This window comes from Sphaeramia orbicularis, chromosome 7, assembly GCF_902148855.1.
Source record: "Sphaeramia orbicularis chromosome 7, fSphaOr1.1, whole genome shotgun sequence".
In the NCBI taxonomy this organism is placed as follows: domain Eukaryota; kingdom Metazoa; phylum Chordata; class Actinopteri; order Kurtiformes; family Apogonidae; genus Sphaeramia; species Sphaeramia orbicularis.
Genome location: NC_043963.1, coordinates 26,966,140 through 26,990,391, shown reverse-complemented (window position 1 = coordinate 26,990,391; position 24,252 = coordinate 26,966,140). Strand labels below are relative to the sequence as shown.

Below are 24,252 nucleotides of genomic sequence, written 5' to 3'. Positions count from 1 at the left end.
TCACGTTTGATTAAACCAGTTGAATGCCACTCTAACAATCAGAATGACCCTGAAACATTTTTCCAATCTTTTTGCATAAGGAGATTTGAGATTTCCTAATTCACACACATTTGCATGTGGCCAAACCAGAGAATGGCCAGTGCTCTGCTGGTGCTAGGTCACATTTTAATGTGAAAGTGAAGGTGCATCTTTTGGCCAGGCAAGGCCAAGCAGGTCAAGGGAGGAAGGAGGGCCTTGGTTAAAAAAATCCCTGGGAGAGTAGATGCTGCTGAATTGAGGGGAGGGAGATGAGGTTCAGGTTTCAACTTGACAGGGGGTCTGGGGGAAGGACTGGTATTTTGGAATATACGAAGATCCATACAAGGCACAGTGGACATAAAACCGCGGTGCTTGCCCTGACGCGGTGGGTGCAGAGTGCCAGCTGGGGCCCCGCTTTGGATTCCACTTAGATTTTGGAGGGTTTGACTGCATGGTTCCATAAGTCTCTGGGAACACACACCTACACACCACTGACTGAACGCCTGGTCTCCACCGTCCCTTCACTTCTCACCCAAGCTACTGCATGTCTAATATTTAGACATGTTCAGCTTTGTGGACTCAAGGACTGTTCTGCTACTTGTAGCATCCCAAGTTGTTTTACTATCCGTGGTCAGATGTCAGGATGAGAGCGACCGTAAGTTACACATTTTCTCTTGACTGTTTTCTCCTTGTACTTTCAAAAAACTGGACTGTTACTCTGATGAGGATTTTATTCTCATTTTAATTTTCTCTAAGTGATGTTTCATGAGAATACTGGTGAATAAATGACATGTCACTGTTATGATATTAAATGAAGAACAGGACAGCAACATTGGTGACATTTTTTCCCCAGACAGTTAGATTACACAAATTTGTTTTTACAGTAGTTGTATTGTATGAAATGCTATGGGTGTCATATGTGAAATAATTGATTATTCAAAGCAAACACTTCCTTTTCCTCTGTGGGAGAGGTGAGGCTGTCAAGGCACATCTGTATGGGATGGAGGACCAGGTGAACAACAGCCTGTTTGTCCTCACCTGAGTCCTGCCTCTCAGCCTTTCCCTCAGTTCAATCCCAAAGTTACAGAAAAACTATACTTAGTATTACTTTTTCAAAGGCAGACACTATTTAATTTTCCTTGTGTGCATTTTTCTACGTCGTTTGGGTCTAGATTGTTGCAAAAATAAGAGTTTACCAGAAAATTAATCCTGTTGGAGTGACTTAGAGCTAATTCAATGTGTGTTTATTATTTTTAAGACATGCTGAATTAACATCTCCCATAGGGTTTGGCTGGAGTTAACGTGGGGTCTTCATGATGTGAAGTGACAGGGTCAGACAGTGCTTGACCCCAGACTCGCAGGCTCAAAGGGGAGCAGGAAGGGAGTGGCAGTTTTTAACTCCACAGGACAGAGGACAGGTTGCATGGCAGGGAGATGACAGTTGATGGACATAATAGCTTTATTTATAGCAAGCTGCAAAATTCCTCCCTCAAATTCCCTCCACCTTTACATTTATTAACAGATTTGGAAACGCAAACACATATGTGCTAAGTATCACTCACACAGATCAGTTAGAAAACAAATAACAAAGAAAACCCAGCCTTTAACAGAATACTTTAAACAAATCAAGCCATTCTTAATTCCCCAATGTGTTTGAACTGGCACTTGACACCAGTATGAGTTCCAGATGGAGAATTTTTGAAGGACCTCATGTTTACTTAAGGCAGCAGCTTGTCAATTGGGCACAGTATCCCTGTAAGAGGGGTTCATTCATACAGGCAGAGCAGGCCTGCAGGTTAAATATACTCAACCAACAACGTGAAATACCTCAGCCAAAGCCTTCAGACACGACTGTTGACTGTGTTGACCTTACATTTTATCTTCTCCATATGAAAACTTTTACATCCTTTTCACATCCACAGCTACTGATTTGTATCAAACTGTTTTGAGTCAAACTAACATGTGCCTCAGAGGCCTCTTATACTTCATACACTGTTTTTTTAAAATAATTGCAGTCATAAATTTTATTTCTGTATTATGCTGCTTTCAATATGAACAATTTGACTTGGTATTCTTTGCATTGCTCTGATGCAGGAACTTTTACTTCCCCCTTTCACTTACATTTACTCCCCCTCTCATTAATGACTCCTCCTTCATTTTACCCCCCCCCCCATACTCTGACTCCTCCCACTTCCTCACTGTGCCCCTTGACCCCTTTACATCCCTTAATACCCCCTTATAAACCACGTCTTTTCTTTGCAACATTCTTTATACCAACACATTATGTTGCATAAATGCATAAATGCTTCTCGCCATCTAACCTTCTCTTCCATCTACTTTTCTGTCTTGCCTTTGCGTTTATTCCTGCCCTCCTCTGTCCCTCGCCCTGCACCCCCTGCTGGTCACTGCAGAGGAGGCAGGTGGCTGCATCCAGGATGGCCAGCAGTATAATGATAAGGATGTATGGAAGCCAGAGCCGTGTCGTATCTGTGTGTGTGACAGCGGAGCAGTTCTGTGTGATGAGATAATCTGCGAGGAGATCAAAGAGTGTGCCAACCCTATCATCCCATCTGGAGAGTGCTGTCCCATCTGCCCTGCTGATGCCAGTGCCCCCATTGGTTGTAATTTATTTATTCACATACCTATAAATAAATTACTCTTTTAGCTTGCTTTGACTTCACCCTCACTAACACTTCGAATAGGGAGCATCCTCAGGCTGAAAATGTGCTGCCTGATCTGGGTTCTGGTTGTTATTAATCATAGTCTCTCTCTGTAAACACTTCTAGAGACCCTAAAACATTAGAATTTTTTCTGATTTTCAAAGTGAAATAATGCCTTTTTGCTCAGTCAGTGCCCGATGTTCCCTGTTTCAAAGTGATTCTCTGCTTGTTTGGTTTGAATGGAGGCCAGATCATCATGATCAAAACTATCTCCCTCCTAATGGAAGTCCCTTTCATAAGGAATCAAATAGATTCTGACATGTATTATCTGGTTCTCACCTAAACCAGTAGAGATGCTTCTGCTCATTTATTCATTCATTCATTTATTTGGTATTATGATAGAGTATTTTACAAGTACTGTTGTGATTTAACTGATCCTTTGTTTTACATCCAAAAACAAAACCATTCAGCAGAATGAACTCAGAGATTGACTGAAGTCTTTTCTACTTTTAACCACTTCTACACAAACCAGTCAAATTCTTTAGTATTAACTGTCTGGTGCATGATTTTACCTGAAAATAGACACACAGAGCCTTTAAAGAGACCACATGGACAGATATGCTGTTTTACTTACTTAAGTTTGAAAAAATACACACTCAGCTGGACCAAAATACATTTGCTGAGATGACACTTCCTGCTTAGACCTCCCAGACTGACAGGAACAGGATCACCTGTTTGCAAATTAAGTCTATCAAATTTGATATATACACTTCCTAATAGCTTATTTATGATTATTTACATTTTTGCTTCAGTGCAACTAAACACTTTACTCTCTTTTTCTAGTCCGTGCTTGCTTCTGCGTAACCCTTACACTATATCTGACCATTAATACAACCTAGATGGGTTCACTGCTTTTGGGTTTGGTGAATAGTATTTGATCACATAGAATTGTTAGATTTCTTTGCAGGTTTCTAAATTATATCAATAAAAAGTCTGAGCTGTTTTACACTTTTAATGTTTTTGTTCTTTCTTCCCTATCCTCTCTCCTTTTGCAACATCAGAGACGATTGGTGCTAAGGTGAGGCACTGAGTTTTGGAAAATCACTGATATCAATGCACGCTCACAATATGTAGCGCTGCATATTTATGAGCATAAAATCTGACACATATCACATCATCACCTTGGCTCAGTTCACTTATGCTTCCTATATTTTTGTCAATCAGGGCCAGAAAGGTGAACCAGGAGAAATTGCAGATGTAAGTATGACTCCTCTGTGGTCAACGTGAACTAATGCACCAAATCACTGACCAACCATTGTTTTAAACAAGAAATGCTTTTAGCACAGACTCATTATTCTCCAAACTAAATCTCATGTCTTTATACGAAATAATACAGATTATTCTCAAGAAGTTAAGAATACAGATAAGAATACACAAACCAAATAGATTCACTCACACATTTAATAATTTCCAAATGTAAAAAACATGGATTGTTGGAGTGACACTTTTCTTCAGTAGGATGAACAATGTCTCTAACTTCCCAATGAATTAGGAAAAATCCTGCATTCCTTGGACATAATGAACCCCATCAAATCCTCTTAGATCCTCTCAGCGACTTTCTTACAAGTACACATGTCAGGGGAACAAAGTCAGCCAAACCAGAGGTTAAAAGGAGGTGATGTTTTCAGCAAAACTTGTCCTGTCAAACGACATTCTCATCAGAGTGTGTTTTTAGGTTCATGTCCACCTCTGACCAAGCTGGAATGTTCTTCTGTAAATTTGTTAATAAAAAAACTCTCAGCAGGACACAGCATGAAAGACAGGTCCTTTAATAAGCCGGCTCTTTTTCCAATAATGACATGTATCTCTTCACCTTTTTATAGGTTGTAGGACCAAAAGGACCACCAGGCCCTATGGTAAATGTCACTTACTTGGTGTTATTGTATTTCTTAAGACCTTTAATGAGGATGTGTATAAGTGCACAATAGCATATTTCATTCATATGGTGATTCTTGCTGAGAATACATATCTTTACTTTTACAGGGCCCCCCAGGCGAACAGGGACCACGTGGAGAAGCTGGCGCTAAGGGTGATAAGGTAAGAAACAACAAACTGTGCCAAAAAACAGCAAATGCTCTTATAGTTTACTCAGTGAATAATTTAGAAGCAATTAATGTTCTAATATTGTCTTAGTTTTCTAATGAGCAGGCAAATACTGAGTCAAGCAGCAGATCATTAATACCAATTAACTGGTGGGGAATATTATATGGTTTGCGATTGCAGTGTAATTATTATTCAGAGGCTGCAGAACACACAGCAGGCAGACGGAGTCACCTGACCCTCCCCTTTGTCTGGCACAGTTAGAATAAGGCAGGTGAATTATAGAAAATGCCCCTGTCTCTTTTCCCTAGGGAAATCCTGGACCTCGAGGAAGAGATGGTGAGCCTGGTACCCCAGGAAACCCCGGACCTGCTGGACCACCTGGACCACCAGGGCTTGGAGGGGTGAGTCTTAGGACACAAACATCACATTTCCAAGTCCCACATGAAGGCCACGTTACACAATATTCTGACTAAAGTGATTGGGAAAATTAAAAGAACAGGTGTATAGATGAATAGACACAACCGTTAAAGAGAATTGAGTTGTGTTAATGCTGTTTGTAAAGCACAGAAAATGTTATTTTTAGCACATAAGAGTAGAGTCATATACAACATGAGTCAACAAAAATATTTTAGGAGCAGGTAAAAGAACAGATCCAAAGATACACATAAAAACTATTACCCAACAGTAGTTTAGCACAGTGTAGATCTGCTGCACCCATTTATGTATCTAAGGGTGCCTTTTATCTGTTTGGAGAGTATGTCTGAAAATATAAATGTGCAGGAATTATGCATTTTTCCAGTTTATCCTTAGCTATGATCATTTAAGCACGACGTTCATCATATATTGAATCAGCTTTTTCACAGTTCTAATGACCCACTTGGCACCTGTAAGCTCAGATGAGATGCACCACATAAACTGACTCTGCGTCTCCTTGTGTTTACAGAACTTTGCTGCTCAAATGGCTGGAGGATTTGATGAGAAAGCCGGAGGTGCTCAGATGGGTGTGATGCAAGGACCAATGGTAAGTGCTACAACAGGCAGCGTCTATACGTCACAGCATGGCTGCTATTTTATCCAGTATTGCAAACATTTTTTTTGTAGCTTTTGTTACAAAAAAAAAACAAAAAAAAAAACCCTCATTACATATTGCTTGTATCTAAATATTACCTGATTGAAAATAAACCAGATGTTTTCCACAGGAGATTGCAACACTGCCACCTTTTGGCTCTATACTTATCCTTAACACAGATGAATATTCTTATTGACACTGAATTTCACCAGAGTATATTTGGAGATCACAGGAAATGCACAAAACAATTAGAAGTGTGTCAAGCATTCAACAAGAACCATATTATAAACAACTCTTTGTACATGTACAAGAACCCACTACAGATATGCATATATAGTTTGTAAAAACACAGGTATTATAAAAAGAATCCACTGTTAGTAGTGGAGATAAATACATTTACAATATTTTATGACACAAAAATGAATGCTGAGCTCTTTTAATAGCATTATTAATTCTGTAAATTTATACTATATGACATTTAAACTAAGGTCTTTATGTGTTGTGATATTACCTTGCAGGGTCCTATGGGTCCTCGTGGTCCTCCTGGACCTACTGGAGCTCCTGTAAGTACCTTTAATACAAAAATAAATCATAGAATTACAAAAATAATAAATGTCAGAATTTATTGCTGTAATTTCAGTTTATATATGGTGCAGAAGCACATACATGTGGAGGTATATAATACACTGTTTTGTTATTCATACCTATAGGGGCCCCAAGGTTTCCAAGGGGCAGCTGGAGAGGCTGGAGAGCCTGGACCTGCTGTATGTATTAGGATTTGTAATGTATATACTATTGATTGAAACCACTTGACATTGTGAACAGAAAATTGACTCTGACTTACCTTTACTTCAAACTCAGGGACCGATGGGACCACGTGGACCACCTGGACCTTCTGGAAAACCAGGAAGTGATGTAAGTGTCAAGGGTCTATCTTCATATCAAGAGAACCATGCTAGATTTATTCCGTCAAATAAAACATACATAAATATTTGTATTAACTCTGAACTAGGACTTCTGGTAACCCTGTCTGGAACTTTGTTCATTTATTTTCCACTGCTTCTTTATTATTATTCAACACATTTTGTACACCTAATCATATGTCAGCACTCATACACGTGCAATATAACTGACTCGACCACCAGGTGGCACTGTCAGTATCCTTACAACACACCTGCTGTTGATGCACTTGCTCCACTAAAACCTAAACTACAAGTGTATATTTACAACAATGCTTCCATGTTCTCACGCATCATTTATCCTCTTTTTGATGGTTTTCAGGGTGAGGCTGGAAAACCTGGAAAAGCTGGTGAGCGTGGACCTGCTGGACCTCAGGCATGTGCATCCACCAGTAGTTTTTATGCTCAATGAAAATTTGAATGTCAGAATTACATGGCAAAGCCAAGAAAGATCATTGAAGTTGATCTTTTTTGTCTATTTTCAGGGAGCCCGTGGATTCCCTGGAACTCCTGGCCTTCCTGGAATCAAAGGACACAGAGTAAGTGGACCTAAACTTACTGCTCACCAAGCTGCAAATAAGATTATCCTTACTGTTCATTATCTGGAGTTGATGATTGACTGATGGATGCTGATAAGGGCGTCTTTGTTTTTCTGTAGGGTCACCCCGGTCTGGATGGAGCTAAGGGAGAAGATGGTGCTGCAGGAGCCAAGGTACGCCCACCATGTCAGCATATATGAAAAAAAACCTGCACATTTGAGTTACTTTGTCATCTCTGGGGCTTTATTCTCATTTGTTTGATCTCTGTCTTATTCAGGGTGAGGGTGGTGCTCCTGGAGAGAACGGTGCCCCTGGACCCATGGTGAGTTTACACTGCTTTTAAAAATCTGCATCCTGGCTCTAAAGTGAACATCTCTACATAAAAAAACAGGCACCCTCCTTATTATGATCAAGTTAAAATCTTTAGCTGATGGTTTGTTTCTTGTATCATAGGGCCCTCGTGGTCTGCCTGGTGAGAGAGGACGTCCTGGAGCCGCTGGAGCTGCTGTGAGTTCAACCTTCATAGGAGTTAATGAGCCTGCAGAACATTTAGATTTCTGCTGCTCTGATCTGTGTTACTTCTTTAGATGGTTATAAGTCATCCCTTGATGTCTTACTCAGGCCTAACATCCTGTGTTTCCTCTCTTTCAGGGTGCCCGTGGAAATGATGGCTTGCCTGGTCCTGCTGGTCCACCTGTATGTATCAATTTGTCCAAATGTAATTGTATTTCCATGATAATCAGTAAAGGCTTTAAACATAAAATCTAACTTTTCTATTTTATGTTCTTTTGACAGGGGCCTGTTGGTCCTGCTGGTGCTCCCGGTTTCCCAGGATCTCCAGGAGCAAAGGTTTGTTGATGACATAATCCTAATTGCTGTGTAATGGTCATCTGATTCAATTATTTTTATTACTTAGTTCTACAGTTATGTTTTTGAGTTTAGTTCAGTTAGTGCACAAGAAATGTCAGTTTAATTTTGATGTATTGACTATTTTGTATTAGTTTTAATAATTAATTTAGTGTGAAAGAAACACTTGATTAGTAGCTGAAACAGATAGGAGGAAATAATGCATGACATCAGATGCAATTCATAAAATCATTGTTTAATGAAGGCTCCAATTGTCCAAAGACTTTTAATTCTTGTGCACCATGAACCATATTACAAATAGATAGATAGATAGATAGATAGATAGATAGATAGATAGATAGATAGATAGATAGATAGATAGATAGATAGACTTTATTGGTCCAAAACTGGGAAACTGCAGTTTATTGGGGAAAAATCAAAACAAAGCTAATTTTTTTTTTCTGTTTTGTTCATTGTAATGTTTTGATAACTACAGCTACTAAACTACGAAAAACATTGTCTCACTGATAATTTACATTGTAATTTCTGTCAACGGTGACAACACTGATACCAATATCATTAACTTCTGCCTCATTTGCTGTATTTACTTTATATAAATTGAATTCAGTCCTATCTATCCATATTTATCCGCTTCTTTTCCTCCTCACTCATTCAGATCCAACACTGTTTTCTAATAATGACTTCATTCTGTCCTGACAGGGAGAAGCTGGACCCACAGGTGCTCGTGGAGCTGAGGGCGCTCAGGGACCCCGTGGAGAGGCTGGCACCCCAGGATCACCTGGACCTGCAGGAGCATCTGTGAGTTTGCCATCCTACATCCTAATCATTTAGGCATCATTTGTATTCTGTTTTTTCTCCTTGTCCAGTCAGTGTTACCATGGACACACACTGATACATCACTTTTCATCCTAACATGTTACAGGGTAACCCCGGTACTGATGGTATTCCTGGAGCTAAAGGGTCTGCTGTGAGTTTAAACCTTTAATCCTCATTTTAATGTCATCTTACAGTTTTGTATTGTTGTATAACATTTATTATTTTGTCTTGTATGATTCTGAGTTTTGTTGCCTCTTTCTATCTTAAAGGGTGCTCCTGGTATTGCTGGTGCTCCAGGATTCCCTGGACCTCGTGGCCCACCTGGACCACAGGGAGCAACAGGACCTCTGGGACCAAAAGGACAGTCTGTAAGTCTTTACAGAATAATCTACAACTCTGTCAAAACTCTGTACAGTTTAGTTGTGTGGTTATTTATTGTTGTGGTTGTTGTCCATCTAGGGAGACCCTGGTGTTCCTGGATTCAAAGGTGAAGCTGGACCCAAGGGAGAACTTGTGAGTTTCTGTGTGATGTTAATGATTATTAATAAAAATGACATAAAACCTTTGAAACAGCTCTTCACTATTTCACTTAACTCATAAATTGTAATTTGCCAGGGCCCTGCTGGTCCTCAAGGTCCTCCTGGCCCTGCTGGAGAGGAAGGAAAGAGAGGAGCCAGAGGAGAACCTGGAGCTGCTGGACCACTTGGACCTCCAGGAGAGAGAGTGAGTCATCTGGACAGAAAAAAAAACTGTAAAAAGTGACACTGTGAAGAAGTTGTACTGATACACAGTCTAATCATATCTTTCTGTTACTGCTTCCAGGGAGCTCCCGGTAACCGTGGTTTCCCTGGTCAAGATGGTCTTGCTGGCGCTAAGGTGGGTTCAACTGAGAACTGAACAGGATTTAACTAGTGACCAAGCATTAGTAGACTTATGATGTTTTTCTACTCACTAACTGACTAAAATCTTTCTCCTCATAGGGTGCTCCTGGTGACCGTGGTGTTCCCGGTGCTGCTGGGCCTAAAGGTGCCACTGGAGACCCTGGACGCACAGGAGAGTCTGGTCTCCCCGGAGCCAGAGTGAGTACAGAGACCTAATTCTTGTCAGTTTTGCTCAGATGTATCCTTCTTAGCCCAACTGATGCTGATCTGGCTTTTATAGGGTCTGACTGGACGTCCCGGAGATGCAGGTCCTCAAGGCAAAGTTGGACCCTCTGTAAGTTCAAATCTGATTCTTTTACTGGTCTTTGTCATGGTTGAAAATGTAGCCATTCAGTAATACATGAAAAAGTACGGTAGTTTAGCTGTACACTAGCAGGGAATATTAAGCTGCAAAGGTTACTAAAATGAAGTGTCCAGGAAGCCATTTGAGACCTCATTTACTCTGGACATTTAGAAGGGTAATGATCTGAGAACAAATCAGTAGAAATACCTCTACAAGCAACTTCCACTGACTTATTACCAGGACTGTGCAGGTGTAAACATCATTAGGAGCATGAATGATATTGAAGTTTCCTCTCTCAGGATAATATTATTTAACTGTAAATTTTACTTTGTGTCTGGCAGGGTGCCCCTGGTGAGGACGGTCGCCCAGGCCCCCCTGGTCCTCAGGGAGCCCGTGGACAGCCAGGAGTGATGGGATTCCCTGGACCAAAAGGAGCCAATGTACGTTTTTTTGGGGGCTTTAAGAATACCTCATAATAGTAAAGTGAGAATAAAAATATTCCTCTCACATACAACGGGTACACAAAGGACTTAATACAGGTTAAATTCATCCTTGTCTAGATCTCTGTGAGAAAACATGTCTAACATACAGCAAGTTATGATCCTTGTAGCACTCGATGACAAATAATGCATTTTTTCCTTATTAGGGTGAACCTGGAAAACCAGGAGAGAAGGGTCTTGTGGGTCGTCCTGGTCTGAGAGTAAGTTTCTTTCCTCCATAAATACTCTATTTTCCTTCAAGCATCACAAGAGGATTCTTAATTGATGCGACCAGATCATTTGTCATAACTGATGTACATATCTGCCTTGACAGGGTCTGGCTGGAAAAGATGGTGAAACTGGCCCAAGTGGACCTCCTGGCCCTGCTGTGAGTGCTTTACACTGAAATATGACTAAACTTTGTTTCTTTGTATTAAAAATCTAAGGGCAAGCACAGCGATTATTCTTTTTTTGACATTATCATTAAAATCTTATACTATATTTCTTACAGCTGACGGTTTAGACATATTTAATTTGTTTTTGTCCTTGGCTGATTATTACAGGGACCTGCTGGAGAGAGAGGAGAGCAAGGACAGCCTGGACCTTCTGGCTTCCAGGTGTGTGTTACATCAAAAGTTTTGGCAGAGTCATAAAAATGACACTAGATCACATTTCCAGATTTCACATTAAAAACTTATTGTGTTGCTGATGCTCAGGGTCTGCCTGGACCTGCTGGTGCCCCTGGAGAGGCTGGAAAACCCGGAGACCAGGTGAGGGATTTACTGTCTTAACTTATGTCTTATCCAGTGACTAAGGTGTGGCTTGGATTTACAAAGATTCAGATGTAGATGCAACTGTGATCATCAACTGTACATAAAAGCATGATGCCCACCCCCATATACACACACACACACACACACACACACAGTGAAGACATGTCTGAATATCCTGAGCCTTCTGGTCAAATGGAAATGCTGCAGTGTGGCTCTCAATCCTATATGTAAAACTTTTATTACCCTGCGGAAATTCTAAGACAGCAATATCTGCATGTAAAAGTAAATCTCTCAAAGATTCACAGAATGTTTTAAAAGATGTGTGATCACTTCTTCATACTATGGGATGCCGCAGTGGCTCACTTTGAGTGTTTCCCAAACTTGTATCTAACTCTGTAAATGAGAGACCATCTAATTATCACATAGCCAAAAATTGTAACAGTGAAATTGTGCATAAATTAACTTTCCTGACCAATTTTCCCGCCACTTCTGCATCACTTTATATTATCTTGAATGTGTAAAGAGAAATACATTTGATAAACTGCAAGTGGTTTTCTATGTTGAAAACTTAAAATTGAGACAAGAGAAATTAATCTAGGCAGAGTTTAACACTACAGTTACTCCCTCTAATCAGTAAATAGAATTTATGTTAGCATTTGACACAAGATTCAGTCTTCTGCATTTAATATAATCATCAGAACATTATGAACATGAAATAGTATATGTTCCCTAAAGGTATACATAAACAGTGTTTATTCTTTCTCTGTAGGGTGTTCCTGGAGAGGGTGGAGCTCCTGGTGCTGTTGGAGCCAGAGTGAGTTTCAATATTCAGCTCATTGTCATATTTTTGTCCAGTGAATGAAAAATGTCTGATACATATTTATTGCTATCACCTGCAGTTCACACATACATCCTACAGCTACACATTTCATTATTATTATGATTATGATTTTTTTTTTTTTTCTAGTATTACGTATGACTCCAGATTTTCTCCTCCTGTCACATGATCATTTCTACTGCCATTTCTCTTCCTGATCCACTGCCCTTCTTTCCCAACAGGGTGAGCGTGGTTTCCCTGGTGAGAGGGGTGGTGCTGGACCTCAGGGTCTTCAGGGACCTCGTGGACTTCCTGGAACACCCGGAAGTGATGGACCCAAGGTCAGTGGAGGACTGAAACAGATTTAAGGTTTAGAGTCACCCGTATAGCTTGGTTTTAAGCAGTCCAACATAAAGTTATTCACAGTGTGTAAACTGAAAGAGACAAAGATAAAAACTGAGATGTATTTTCACTAGATTTATAATTGTTTGTTCTAGAAATATATAAAGAAACATAATCAAATAGGCTTTTTTGAGCTTTGTGATATCTATGAGTCACCTCTCAGGACCTTATCATTAGATTTACTCATAAATGTGAAGAGCTTTTTATGACTTAAAAGCAAATACTTCCAGTAAGGAAAAAGTTCACAAGTTAGGTGCAAACTGACAGCAAAAATAGCAGATAATAAGTGGAGGAGTGATAAGAATATTACTAACCAACTTAATAACAAAAAGCCTATGCAGTATAACTTTGATATATAATTTGACTAAGAAAACAGGACCAGAACAACATTTAGAATGACTATTAGTCTGTAATTGTTCTCACCTGCAGCTTAGTGAATTTCTCAGTTTCTATAAAAGATTTTTTTTCTATTTTACATTTTATTTGACAGGGACAATACATGTAAGCACTGTTACATTTAATATCAAGCAACTGATTAAGTATATATAGGACTTTATAGGCTTTTAAGACACAACACTAAAACAAAACCAAACAGTATGACACAACATTAGAATAAACAAAAAATACACTATAAACAATATAGCATATTAGATGATAAATGAAACATTACTGGTTATATTTAAGAATTTTTACAACTTTTTTTTAATAAACCTCTGCTGGTATAATAGGTAACTTTTAGAGTTAGAAAGCTGAATGACATGTCTGTGTTTGTATTCCACAATCTCATATAAATACTAAAAAACATGGACAAATATAACTAACAGTTCATCACTAATCCAAAACTCCTGTCTTTGTCAGGGAGCTATTGGACCTGCTGGCGCCGCTGGACCCCAAGGACCCCCTGGCCTGCAGGGAATGCCAGGAGAGAGAGGAACTGGTGGCATCCCAGGAGCCAAAGGAGACAGAGTGCGTAATACATCACTCGATAGTTGCCTTCATCATTGGGCTTTGAGGTTTAATCTGTGTGTTGGCATGCAGCCTAGACACTGAACTCATAACAGAGTGTAGAGTCTAGAGGTTGGTACATATTCCACCTGATGACTCTGGATGATTATTCTTTTAGTTTTGTACATGATAAACATGCAGCCTTCCTCTTTGCCCATCAGGGTGATAATGGACAGAAGGGACCTGAGGGAGCTCCTGGAAAGGACGGTGCTAGAGTGAGTTGGTTTCTTAATTTTTATGCTAAAAGTCATCACTCCAAATGAATATCCATTCTTTCTCCAGTATTTCCTTCCTCATATAATCTGTATTCTCTTATTTCAAGGGTTTGACTGGTCCCATTGGTCCTCCTGGCCCAGCTGGTCCCAATGGTGCCAAGGTAAGAACACAAAAGAAATTACATTATATTATTATACACTAGAAAATTAACCTAATATAAACATTTGTGCATTAACTTTTAAATGTAATGTGTGTTGTTTGGGCTAATTGGAATTTTTAATTTTTGTCTGTTCTGTCCAGGGTGAGACTGGACCTTCTGGCCCTTCTGGTGCTCCTGGAACTCGTGGTGCCCCTGTAAGTTCTTCTTTATGTCTTTTTTGACTCAATATTATTGCGTGGCTAATCCATAAAAGTAAAAGACTCAGAACAGGAAGCCAGAAGGCAGTTAATTAACTGAACTGTAGCAAAGTCAAACTACAAGATTCAAGATTCACTTTATTGTCCCACAGTGTAGGGAAATTTGCCTCTGGCTTCTACCGACAGAAACCCAATTAAAAGACATTCAGTTAACATAAAGGAGGACATAATGGGACAAATTATAAAAAAACATGGAAGTCATTGTTAATCCAGTCAATTCATACAAAGTTGAGACCTTCACTGCCTCTTTTCATCATTTAGAAATATAAAATAAAATAGAAAACATCATCCATACCTTGAATTACGTTTGCATTAAACAACAATCTGACCTGTTTTCTTTTAGGGTGACCGTGGTGAGGTTGGTCCTCCTGGTCCTGCTGGATTTGCTGGACCTCCTGTAAGTAAAATGACCATATTACAGATTTCACTTCTATTCACCTCCCATTTGATATAACTATGGTGGTTTTTCCCTCTGTCTTACTATCTAGGGTGCAGATGGTCAGCCTGGTGTCAAGGGAGAGATTGGTGAGGGTGGACAGAAGGGAGAGGCTGGTGCTCCTGGACCTCAGGGACCATCTGGAGCTCCTGGACCTGTGGTGGGTACCTGACTACAACAGAATAACCAGACTAATATATGTCAGCTCAAATGTTATCTATCTCTGCAAACATCTCATTCAATGTAACCCAAAAATCTGTAAAATTCTCAAAGAACCTGGTTAATTTGTGTTTGCTGCTTGTCTTTCAGGGTCCTACTGGTGTGTCTGGACCTAAAGGAGCCCGTGGTGCTCAGGGAGCTCCTGTAAGTAACTGAGAAAAAAGAAAAAAAACAACATTACAGATTATCTTAAAGGAATCCAGATATACTGTATAGCCTGTACACATGCACAGTTAGGACCTTCAGGTGATTTCTTGATTGAATCTGAATGTACAAGACCTTTTCACACACTGCACGAAAGAATAAGCAGTTAAAAATGCACTCAATATACAATATATCCACATAGTCATGTATACAAGAACCATATGTTGAAGGTAAAGTTCTGGGGGACTGGAGAAAAAAGTGATTTTTGAAAAGTTTACTGAAAGATTGATTGACCTACTGATTTTTTTTTTGTGCGTCACTAGTCTTTATGGATTTAATAAATACAAGCTGCAGTGGTCAAATAAGTTATTACAGTTAATTTCTTTACAAGATGACAGTTATTATAGAGCTTTGTACCAAAGTCTACAGTAGTGACAGGCCTCTGTGGCTAATGCTAATGATCCTAAATGTAAGTGTGCACCTGAGGATCTTTGTCTTTAATCGAAATGGTTCGTCAAATAGTACAGTAGCAGTTATTCTATATGTGACAGTATGGGTACATTTTTTATGGTTTTAAACCATTCTTATTTGGAAAATGGACAAATTGTTCAAATGAACTAAGAATATTAGCTCATTAGTCCAGGGATGACTTTGTAAAATGCCTGAATTAAATACCTTTTTTCTTCATAAGCCCATTCCAAAGCTGATTCCTTTCATATTTATTTGAAGTCTTTTTGTTTCACAGATCAATGTGCACAATCTGCATAATTTGATTGAATTCACACAGTTAAACTTTAGAAAAATGACTGCATTTCAATGACCTCCACAAATGGTTGTAGCTGTGGTGATACAAAGTCTGTCATGATTGAAAACCAAATCAGTTCAACCAGAAACTTCTTGCTGGGATTCTGGACATTTGATGCACTTTACACAAGCAGAGATATTCCCACCAAACCAGTGTGACTTTAAAATGTAAATATTTTCTGAATCCTAGCTACAAATCACTTAACATCCCAGTACTCTTTAATAATAGATGATATAATGACTGGTACTCTATAGAAGGCCGGTCATATTTATGTATTTTCTTCTTTCTGTTGACAGGGTGCCACAGGTTTCCCTGGTGCTGCTGGCAGAGTTGGACCTCCTGGTCCTAATGTGAGTATTTCTCCAGTTTTAGAATTCAAAGTTCTTTTTTGTAAATTTTCATCATGTATGATTTATGATAAAGGGTATCTCCACTTACATTTTCACACTTAACATTACAGGGTAACCCTGGTGCTGCAGGTCCTGCTGGCCCTGCTGGTAAAGATGGACCAAAGGGTGCCCGTGGTGATGCTGGACCTCCAGGAAGACAGGGAGATGCTGGACTACGTGGACCTCCTGGTGCTCAGGGAGAGAAGGGAGAGGCTGGAGCAGATGGACCACCTGTAAGTCTGGAGTTTATTTTGAACCACAAAAGACCGGAAAAACAATGCTCACTATAAACAGTTAATAGACTGGGACAATATGGAATATGTGATTTAAATATAGTTCAAATAAATGTAAAGAAGTCTGAGTTAACATTACAGAACAATGACCACTGACAACAGTCCTGTTTGTCCTGTTTCTATAGGGTGCTGATGGACCTTCAGGTCCTCAGGGTCTGGCTGGATCCCGTGGTATTGTTGGTTTGCCTGGTCAGCGTGGAGAGAGAGGTTTCCCTGGACTTCCTGGACCTTCTGTAGGTTCCTCCTTGGAAAACATGGAAAAAATTACAGTCCCTCCATTCCTGTTATTAGATATTCTATACGTACTCTGAAACCTTTATTCCAAGTTAAATTATCCTGTAATTTTTGCACAAAAAAGGTGCAATAGCCTCATAAAAATGATCTCCTGTTCTCTTAGTCCAGTTTCTTCTCATGAGCAGAAATTGATTCAGGTGTCCACAATGTATGTGTAAAAGTCATGATTGGCCTGATGTTCTGCTTGTAGCTACAGGCTACAAACAAGAAGAGCATTAATATGTGCACAGACATCATTCTGGGTGAAACAGTGAAGCTTAAAGAGTAAGGTCCACTAAAGTTCTGGAGTGGAGGAGGACTCTAATGTAATTTATTCCATAAATCTTATCCTATTTCCAAAAATAGATTCATGTCAGTTTTTTTAGACAGGCCTAAATTTGTTACACATAGTTACTCATAATAGCAGGCCAACTTGGTGCTGCAGAATGTAGTTAATATTTAAATTTTTCTATTGCTATTTACATAAATAAGTAGTGATCTGTATTATGAGATTATTCATTCATTCATTCATTCTGCCATTATGATTAATGGCAAATTCAATTCAAATAGTGAGTGAGAATCTATTAACATCCACATTGTTCTGGGCATTTAATGTCAATATACAAATAGATTATCAGACAGACAGATAACTCCACCAACCAGTTTTACATGAAAATACACTATTACCTCAGTGTGTAAATGCATCATTAAGACCTCAGTGTGAAGCTAATATGATATTTCTCTTTGTATTTAGGGAGAGCCTGGAAAACAGGGAGCATCTGGCTCATCTGGTGACCGTGGCCCACCTGGACCTGTTGGACCTCCTGGACTTACTGGACCTGCTGGAGAGACTGGCAGAGAGGTTAGAAATGAGCAAAAGACAGTAAACAAAAAAAGTAAAGACACTGGTAAATAAGCTGCAATTTCATTTTTCTCATACTTGACACTAGTGAAATCTGATGAAGAGCTGTACTTAATAAACACACTGTAATAGATTATTCTGTCATTAATACATTGGTTCTATATTTTAGGGAACACCTGGAGCAGATGGACCTCCTGGTAGAGATGGAGCTGCAGGAGTCAAGGTGAGAGACCAGTCAAAACTACCGCACTCATTATCCAACATCTGTTAAACATAGAAACAGACGGACTTTAATGATCCTTGATATTAATGTACATTCTACTAAGTTATAAACATGTGTCCTTCTGTAGGGAGAGCGTGGTAACACCGGTCCTGCTGGTGCTCCTGGAGCTCCCGGTGCCCCTGGCGCCCCTGGACCCGTTGGACCCCTCGGCAAGCAAGGAGACAGAGGAGAGTCTGTAAGTGAAACCATACGCTACAAAATCTTAACATGTGTGTCTCATATCATCATGATGAAGCACAAACACTTCATTTTTTTCCCCATAGGGTGCTCAAGGACCTGCTGGACCCCCTGGACCAGGTGGTGCTAGAGGAATGGCTGTAAGTATCATCATCTCTCATTGCGATCATTTTTCATTAGATTTGATTGGGTGTTTCAGGTTAACATAGAGAGACCTTCATCCTAGGGACCACAAGGACCTCGCGGAGACAAGGGAGAGGCTGGTGAGGCTGGAGAGAGAGGACAGAAGGGTCACCGTGGATTCACTGGTCTGCAGGGTCTTCCTGGACCTCCTGTAAGTAATTCACACTCACGATTAAGTACTTTCACTCAGGTTTGATACTTTAATACATCTTTGAGGTACTTGTATCAGGGTGGTTCTATTTTCTGCAACTCCACTACATCTCAGAAGCACATCATGTACGTTCTCCTTCCAGATTTAGTTTCCTCAGATTAATTTTTCACCCCCTTCCAAATGAGTGGATTCCAAATGTTTCTAATTAACTGTAGCACAAAATGTTTCTTTGTGGGTTGAGAAAATTCTTCCCCTTATGATACTAAATAAACCCTTTAACACCTCATCTGGAATTAGCTGTAAAAGGTTTTGCTACCAAGCTGAAAACTTTCCTGTTTTTCTGAGCTCATGGTAAGTTATACAGCAACATTACAAACATACAGTGATTTTGCAGAATATGATGCATTGCTCTAGAATAAACTCATCAAGAGTAGTTCATATGAGCTCAAACTTTAACATATCCTGAGGTAAAATGCAACATATGCATTAATATACCTGGGGCAGGCCAAGGGAAGGTTAACATTTAGATCAAAAAATACATTTAAAATCACCTTTTGAAGACTTTTTTTTAGATTTTGAAAGTACATTACTTCTAGAGTCCAGCACAAGTTTTATTGTTTAGAAAAATGTTTTAAAAAATACTTAGATGGCATTATATTCAGTATAAAATTATGTTTGCAATTCAAAGCATCACTTTGATCCTCTTCTGTTGGACCTATAATATACTTATGATGAGTTGTAAGGTCAATTTAAAAACCTTTTGTTACTCTTTTTACAGTGGTTACAAATGTCTAATAAACTGAGATAAATATATGTAAAAAATGTATTACATTAGTTTATTAAGGTATTTGACTTTGTAGATATTATATATGCAATATACTGATAAATATGCTGAATAAACAATTGCAACTTGTAATTATTATCCCTTGTGCATCCGTTACTGAAACGCTTAGCAAAACTCTTGCTATTTCATGCCCTTATATATTGAAAAAATACAAACTGTTTACTGTTTTGCAAAATAGACACCTTAGAGGAGCAAAGATTTTACAGGTTTATGAAAATTGGAACTTTAAGGCACTTCAAGGCAGGTTTTATAAAGTGGTCAAGAACAGATGTTAATGTTCTGTCCATCTGTTACTGAGGGGTTTTACTATTCTTAAGCCAGAAAATTAGGTTAAAACATTTTTTTAATCGCACATGTAAAAGTGCTCATTATTCCCTGCAAAATGAGGCATCATTCATCTTTCTACCATAAATAGTTGTGAAAGGACAAACAAAAATGTAGTAAGGCTGTCCATCCATTACTGCCTGGCCAACCCCACGTGTGAAATTAATTTTAAAACTTTATAAATAATAGTAAAACACTGATACTGACCATTTTACTGCATAATGATGACTTTTCATACTTTAAATACATTTTGCTGATAATTAATGATGGTTACAAACTCATACATATTTTCAGTGTGATGCTACTACTTACACTGAAATAAAGGAGCTGAATACACCTTCCACTAAATTAAATTTCACAGTTTATCCCTTTAGTACTATTTTCATGTGATATCAAACATCTAATCTGAGTGTTCACACAGGGCCCCGCTGGAGATGCCGGTGCTGCTGGACCTGCCGGACCTAGTGGAGCTAAGGTGAGAGAACTAAGCAAAAGCAAAGTGTGATAGAAGTGGGAAAAAAAAGCCTTATTATCCCGTTTTCCATCCTGCCAGCTTCAACTCCCAAGTTATGTGATGGTAATGAAGGGCACAGGTTAGTCTCTTTGTAATTCTCCAATCACCTGACGAAGATGGGGATAGGAAAGGCCACGTGCTTTAATTACCCACTGCTGTGATAAGATGGGCAGCTGAGACATTTTGTAATTACTCTGTGTGAGGAAAGAAGCAGACAGACAGGGGAGACTGTGATTTGTAAAACCACTTCTGCTGAGATCGGAAATGGACTTCAATATCTATGGTAGATTAGCTAAGCAGTGTGCATGATAAAGAAAATGAAAGGAAATGTCACCATACAAATAATCTTAATGCATAATAAGAAAGAAGGTTCTGAAGGTGATGGGGGACTAGAAAGAGACTGCTGGTGCATTTGAATTGCTTTATCAGATTTTTTTAATGCAGACTGTAAGGTGAAACTGAAAAGTGACCAGAATCCGTAAGCTTTTACTTGAGCTTTTGCTTTGAGTAACACTCACTGTCTCTGTAGGGACCCCCTGGACCATCTGGACCTGCTGGTAAAGATGGAGCTAATGGACAGGCTGGCCCCATTGGACCTCCTGGACCTCGTGGACGCTCTGGAGAAACTGGTCCTGCTGTACGTGGCATATCCTAAAAAATTAAAGTCTACTGATAATGAATAACCACCACAGTTGTATATACTGTTTTGGTCTTATTTAACCTCTTGCTTCTGACATTTCTTCAGGGTCCTCCTGGTAATGCTGGACCCCCTGGTCCTCCTGGTCCTCCTGGCCCCGGTATCGACATGTCTGCCTTTGCCGGCCTGGGTCAGACTGAGAAGTCCCCCGATCCTCTCAGATACATGAGGGCTGATGAGGCCTCCAGCTCCCTGAGGCAGCACGATGTTGAGGTTGATGCCACACTCAAGTCCCTCAACAGCCAGATTGAGAACCTGCGCAGTCCTGATGGAACCCAGAAGAACCCTGCCCGTACCTGCAGAGACCTGAAACTGTGCCATCCTGAGTGGAAGAGCGGTACGTAGAGGCAGATGAAAGACAGTACACTGCTGTTGGGATTATGGCTCATTTCTTTCTATCTAAGGTCTATTTTTTCATTTAATTCAGTGAACTGCAGACCACTTCACTGTCAACTTGTCATGTGATTTAAAAAAAACATCATTTACAACTCTGATGATGCATACACACATACACACACTGATAATGTAACAGTTCCATGACTGATGGGGCACCTGTTTCTATACCATGTAACATCAGAAAGCTCAAACCAATGAAAACACAAGCAAAGTCTCACAAGACACATTTCTCAACCTCTGGAGAGAAAAATTGCATTCATGTTCATTCATGTTAAGGTAATACTATATGTATCTCATTTATATAATTATGTTACTGTGGAAATCTGTGAAAAAGAAATTTATTTTAAAATTGGAAATCCTCATATTCACCAGAGAACAGCATTTAACATAAAACCACCGTAACTGAAGATCGTATTGATTTTGACTCCACATAATATACAACTTGCATATTTGTTTTGGTGTTTGTATTTCATTTATATTAAGGATAGTCCCTTGAAACACACCATCTCTTTTTCAAGGGGGTTGTTATGAACCATCCAAGAGGCTCGCATCTAATTGCAGAAGTTGGATTGAGCGTTTGGCTTTAATCCCTATTAAATCACTCTTCTAATTTCTCCAGGTGACTACTGGGTTGATCCCAACATCGGAAGCACAGCTGATGCCATCAAGGTCTTCTGCAACATGGAGACTGGAGAGACCTGCGTCTACCCAAGCATCGCTAAGGTACCAAAGAAGAACTGGTGGACCAGCAAGAGCAAGGACAGCAAGCACGTCTGGTTTGGAGAGACCATGAACGGAGGATTCCACGTGAGTGCACTGAATTTGATGATTTTTTCTTCATTTAAAACATAATTTTCAATGTGAAGGATGTTGATTCATTCACTAACACGTCATGTGACCCTACAGTTCAGCTACGCTCAGGATGGCCCCGCTGCCAACGCTGCTGCTGTTCAGCTGAACTTCTTGAGGCTTCTGTCCACTGAAGCATCCCAGAACATCACTTACCACTGCAAGAACAGCATCGCCTACATGGACCAGGCCACAGGCAACCTGAAGAAAGCCCTGCTGTTGGCGGGCTCCAACGATGTGGAGATCCGTGCAGAGGGCAACAGTCGTTTCACATACAGTGTGTTGGAGGATGGCTGCAAGGTGAGAATAGACGTCAAAGAATTATGTTTTTTAACATGAATGTATTTAATGTGAGCAAATGTGTTGGGCTGTTTTTGACAAATGTCTCTACCCACAACCAACAGAAACATACAGGCCGGTGGGGCAAGACTGTCTTTGAGTACAAAACACAGAAGACCTCCCGTCTGCCAATCGTGGACATTGCTCCTAGGGACATCGGAGGAGCGGATCAGGAGTTTGGAGTGGATGTAGGTGCAGTCTGCTTCTTGTAAAGTGGAATATCACAATGCCCCCCCCCACCAAAAAAAAGAAAAAAAAGAAACAGGAAATAAATAAACTCAACCATGAAACATTACACACACTTCCACAATAAAGAAGACTGGAAATTATAAAGAAAATTGATACTTTTTCTGTCACAACGAAGTGCTCTCCAAGTTGTACTCCCTGGATGTTAGCACTGAAGGGCACCGGCAATATCTGTACATCATACCAGCATTCTCTGTCAACCCACTTCCTGAGATCCAGTCATGTTTCCCATGGCCCACTGTTGACGGGAATGAGTCAGAGCCAGGAGGAAGAGGGACCAAGCGAACAAGTTATGGAGAACAGAAACATGGCTTGATGTCACTTATTTATTGTCTAACCTGAATGGGCAGAGTTGAGGTAGGACTGGACGGGTTCACTTTGTAAGTAAGACATGCCCCTTCCACTACAGAACAGCCGCACACCCTCTGTCCCAGTCCTACTCCAGCTCCCTCCCTGTTTCCCTCCTGACACAAATATGGCAGATTGAATCAGTATAGACCAAAAAGATAAGTCTCAGTAAGTCAAACCAAATCCAGGTGCTCCGAGCCTGTCCATCATGAGCGGGGAGCGAAACCTTTACTGTGTATTATAAATCCTTGGTTCTATTGTTGTAAAAGTCTGTGTTTATAAACAACCAGATGGTTTTATATATATTTCCACGTTATGTGTGTACATGTGTCTATATGCACACCAACACTTTTTGGAAAGTGAGGTCACATTTGGGATGTATGTTCCAATGCCCTGCACCTCTTGACTGCCCATCACAAGGAGGCATTTTACCCAGTTCTCATCCAAAAAGAACAAAAAAATAAGTTTCAAAGAATTTGAGGGAAATTTGTTTTGCTTTTACTGTAGTCATCCTGATTGTTTATAGCTACCTCACGCTGAAAAACAAAGTGAACGTGCTGAATTGAAATCTGAGCTCACCAAAAATTAGCTTTCAGGTGGATCTGGGGCTGAATGGCCATCTTTGCTTTGGGTTGCTCTCTCTTTTTTTAAAGGTGCTATGAGTTCAGTGTCCACCAAATGACCCCCCCCACCCATACCCCCTTTCCCGATTCCCACTAGCCTCACACAACACACTCACACTCCACCCTGGATGAGGAGGGGTGCAGTCGGGTAACACAGGGGAGACAGGGGCTACTTAAGACGCTTCCTCTGGAGTCCAGACCACAAACCTGAACGTGGGACTCCAAGGAAATTAAAAAAAATAAAATTAAAAAAAAAAAACAAACAACCAGGGTGGGTTGTCTGTGTGTGTGTGAGGGCGTGTACATTTTTTTAATTAATTTTATTATGATCATTTTTGTTTTTATTTTGTTACACTTCTAATTGATGTAAATTGGAAATAAAAGGAAAACCGAACTAAGAATGACGTTGATTTTTAATTGAGTTTTGAATAAAAACAGAAATGGTGTGGGGATGTATTTCTTCTTTAAACAGATCCATCCATGTGTGCTTGTA

The 24,252-nt window shown here is 39.8% G+C and overlaps 1 protein-coding gene across 2 annotated transcripts; it reads left to right on the top strand.

Moving 5' to 3' along the window:
* The first annotated feature begins 312 nt into the window (after positions 1 to 312).
* On the top strand, positions 313 to 24,232 carry col2a1a (collagen, type II, alpha 1a). 2 transcript variants are annotated; one of them, XM_030139059.1, is made up of 54 exons: positions 313 to 673; positions 2,430 to 2,636; positions 3,740 to 3,756; positions 3,903 to 3,935; positions 4,562 to 4,594; positions 4,722 to 4,775; positions 5,090 to 5,182; positions 5,725 to 5,802; positions 6,369 to 6,413; positions 6,561 to 6,614; positions 6,712 to 6,765; positions 7,132 to 7,185; positions 7,295 to 7,348; positions 7,468 to 7,521; positions 7,626 to 7,670; positions 7,802 to 7,855; positions 8,000 to 8,044; positions 8,144 to 8,197; positions 8,915 to 9,013; positions 9,138 to 9,182; positions 9,301 to 9,399; positions 9,491 to 9,544; positions 9,647 to 9,754; positions 9,854 to 9,907; positions 10,012 to 10,110; positions 10,193 to 10,246; positions 10,597 to 10,695; positions 10,902 to 10,955; positions 11,069 to 11,122; positions 11,298 to 11,351; positions 11,451 to 11,504; positions 12,277 to 12,321; positions 12,567 to 12,665; positions 13,585 to 13,692; positions 13,893 to 13,946; positions 14,054 to 14,107; positions 14,248 to 14,301; positions 14,708 to 14,761; positions 14,853 to 14,960; positions 15,110 to 15,163; positions 16,265 to 16,318; positions 16,429 to 16,590; positions 16,776 to 16,883; positions 17,678 to 17,785; positions 17,955 to 18,008; positions 18,136 to 18,243; positions 18,332 to 18,385; positions 18,472 to 18,579; positions 20,169 to 20,222; positions 20,791 to 20,898; positions 21,007 to 21,295; positions 21,974 to 22,161; positions 22,261 to 22,503; positions 22,608 to 24,232. In XM_030139059.1, exons 1-54 carry the CDS (start codon positions 580 to 582, stop codon positions 22,752 to 22,754), a joined length of 4,464 nt encoding a protein of 1,487 aa, XP_029994919.1. In that variant the 5' UTR covers positions 313 to 579; the 3' UTR covers positions 22,755 to 24,232. The 2 variants fall into 2 exon arrangements, with proteins under 2 accessions (XP_029994919.1, XP_029994920.1); XM_030139060.1 differs by lacking the exon at positions 2,430 to 2,636 and having other exon boundaries at positions 331 to 673.
* The last annotated feature ends 20 nt before the right edge of the window (positions 24,233 to 24,252 follow it).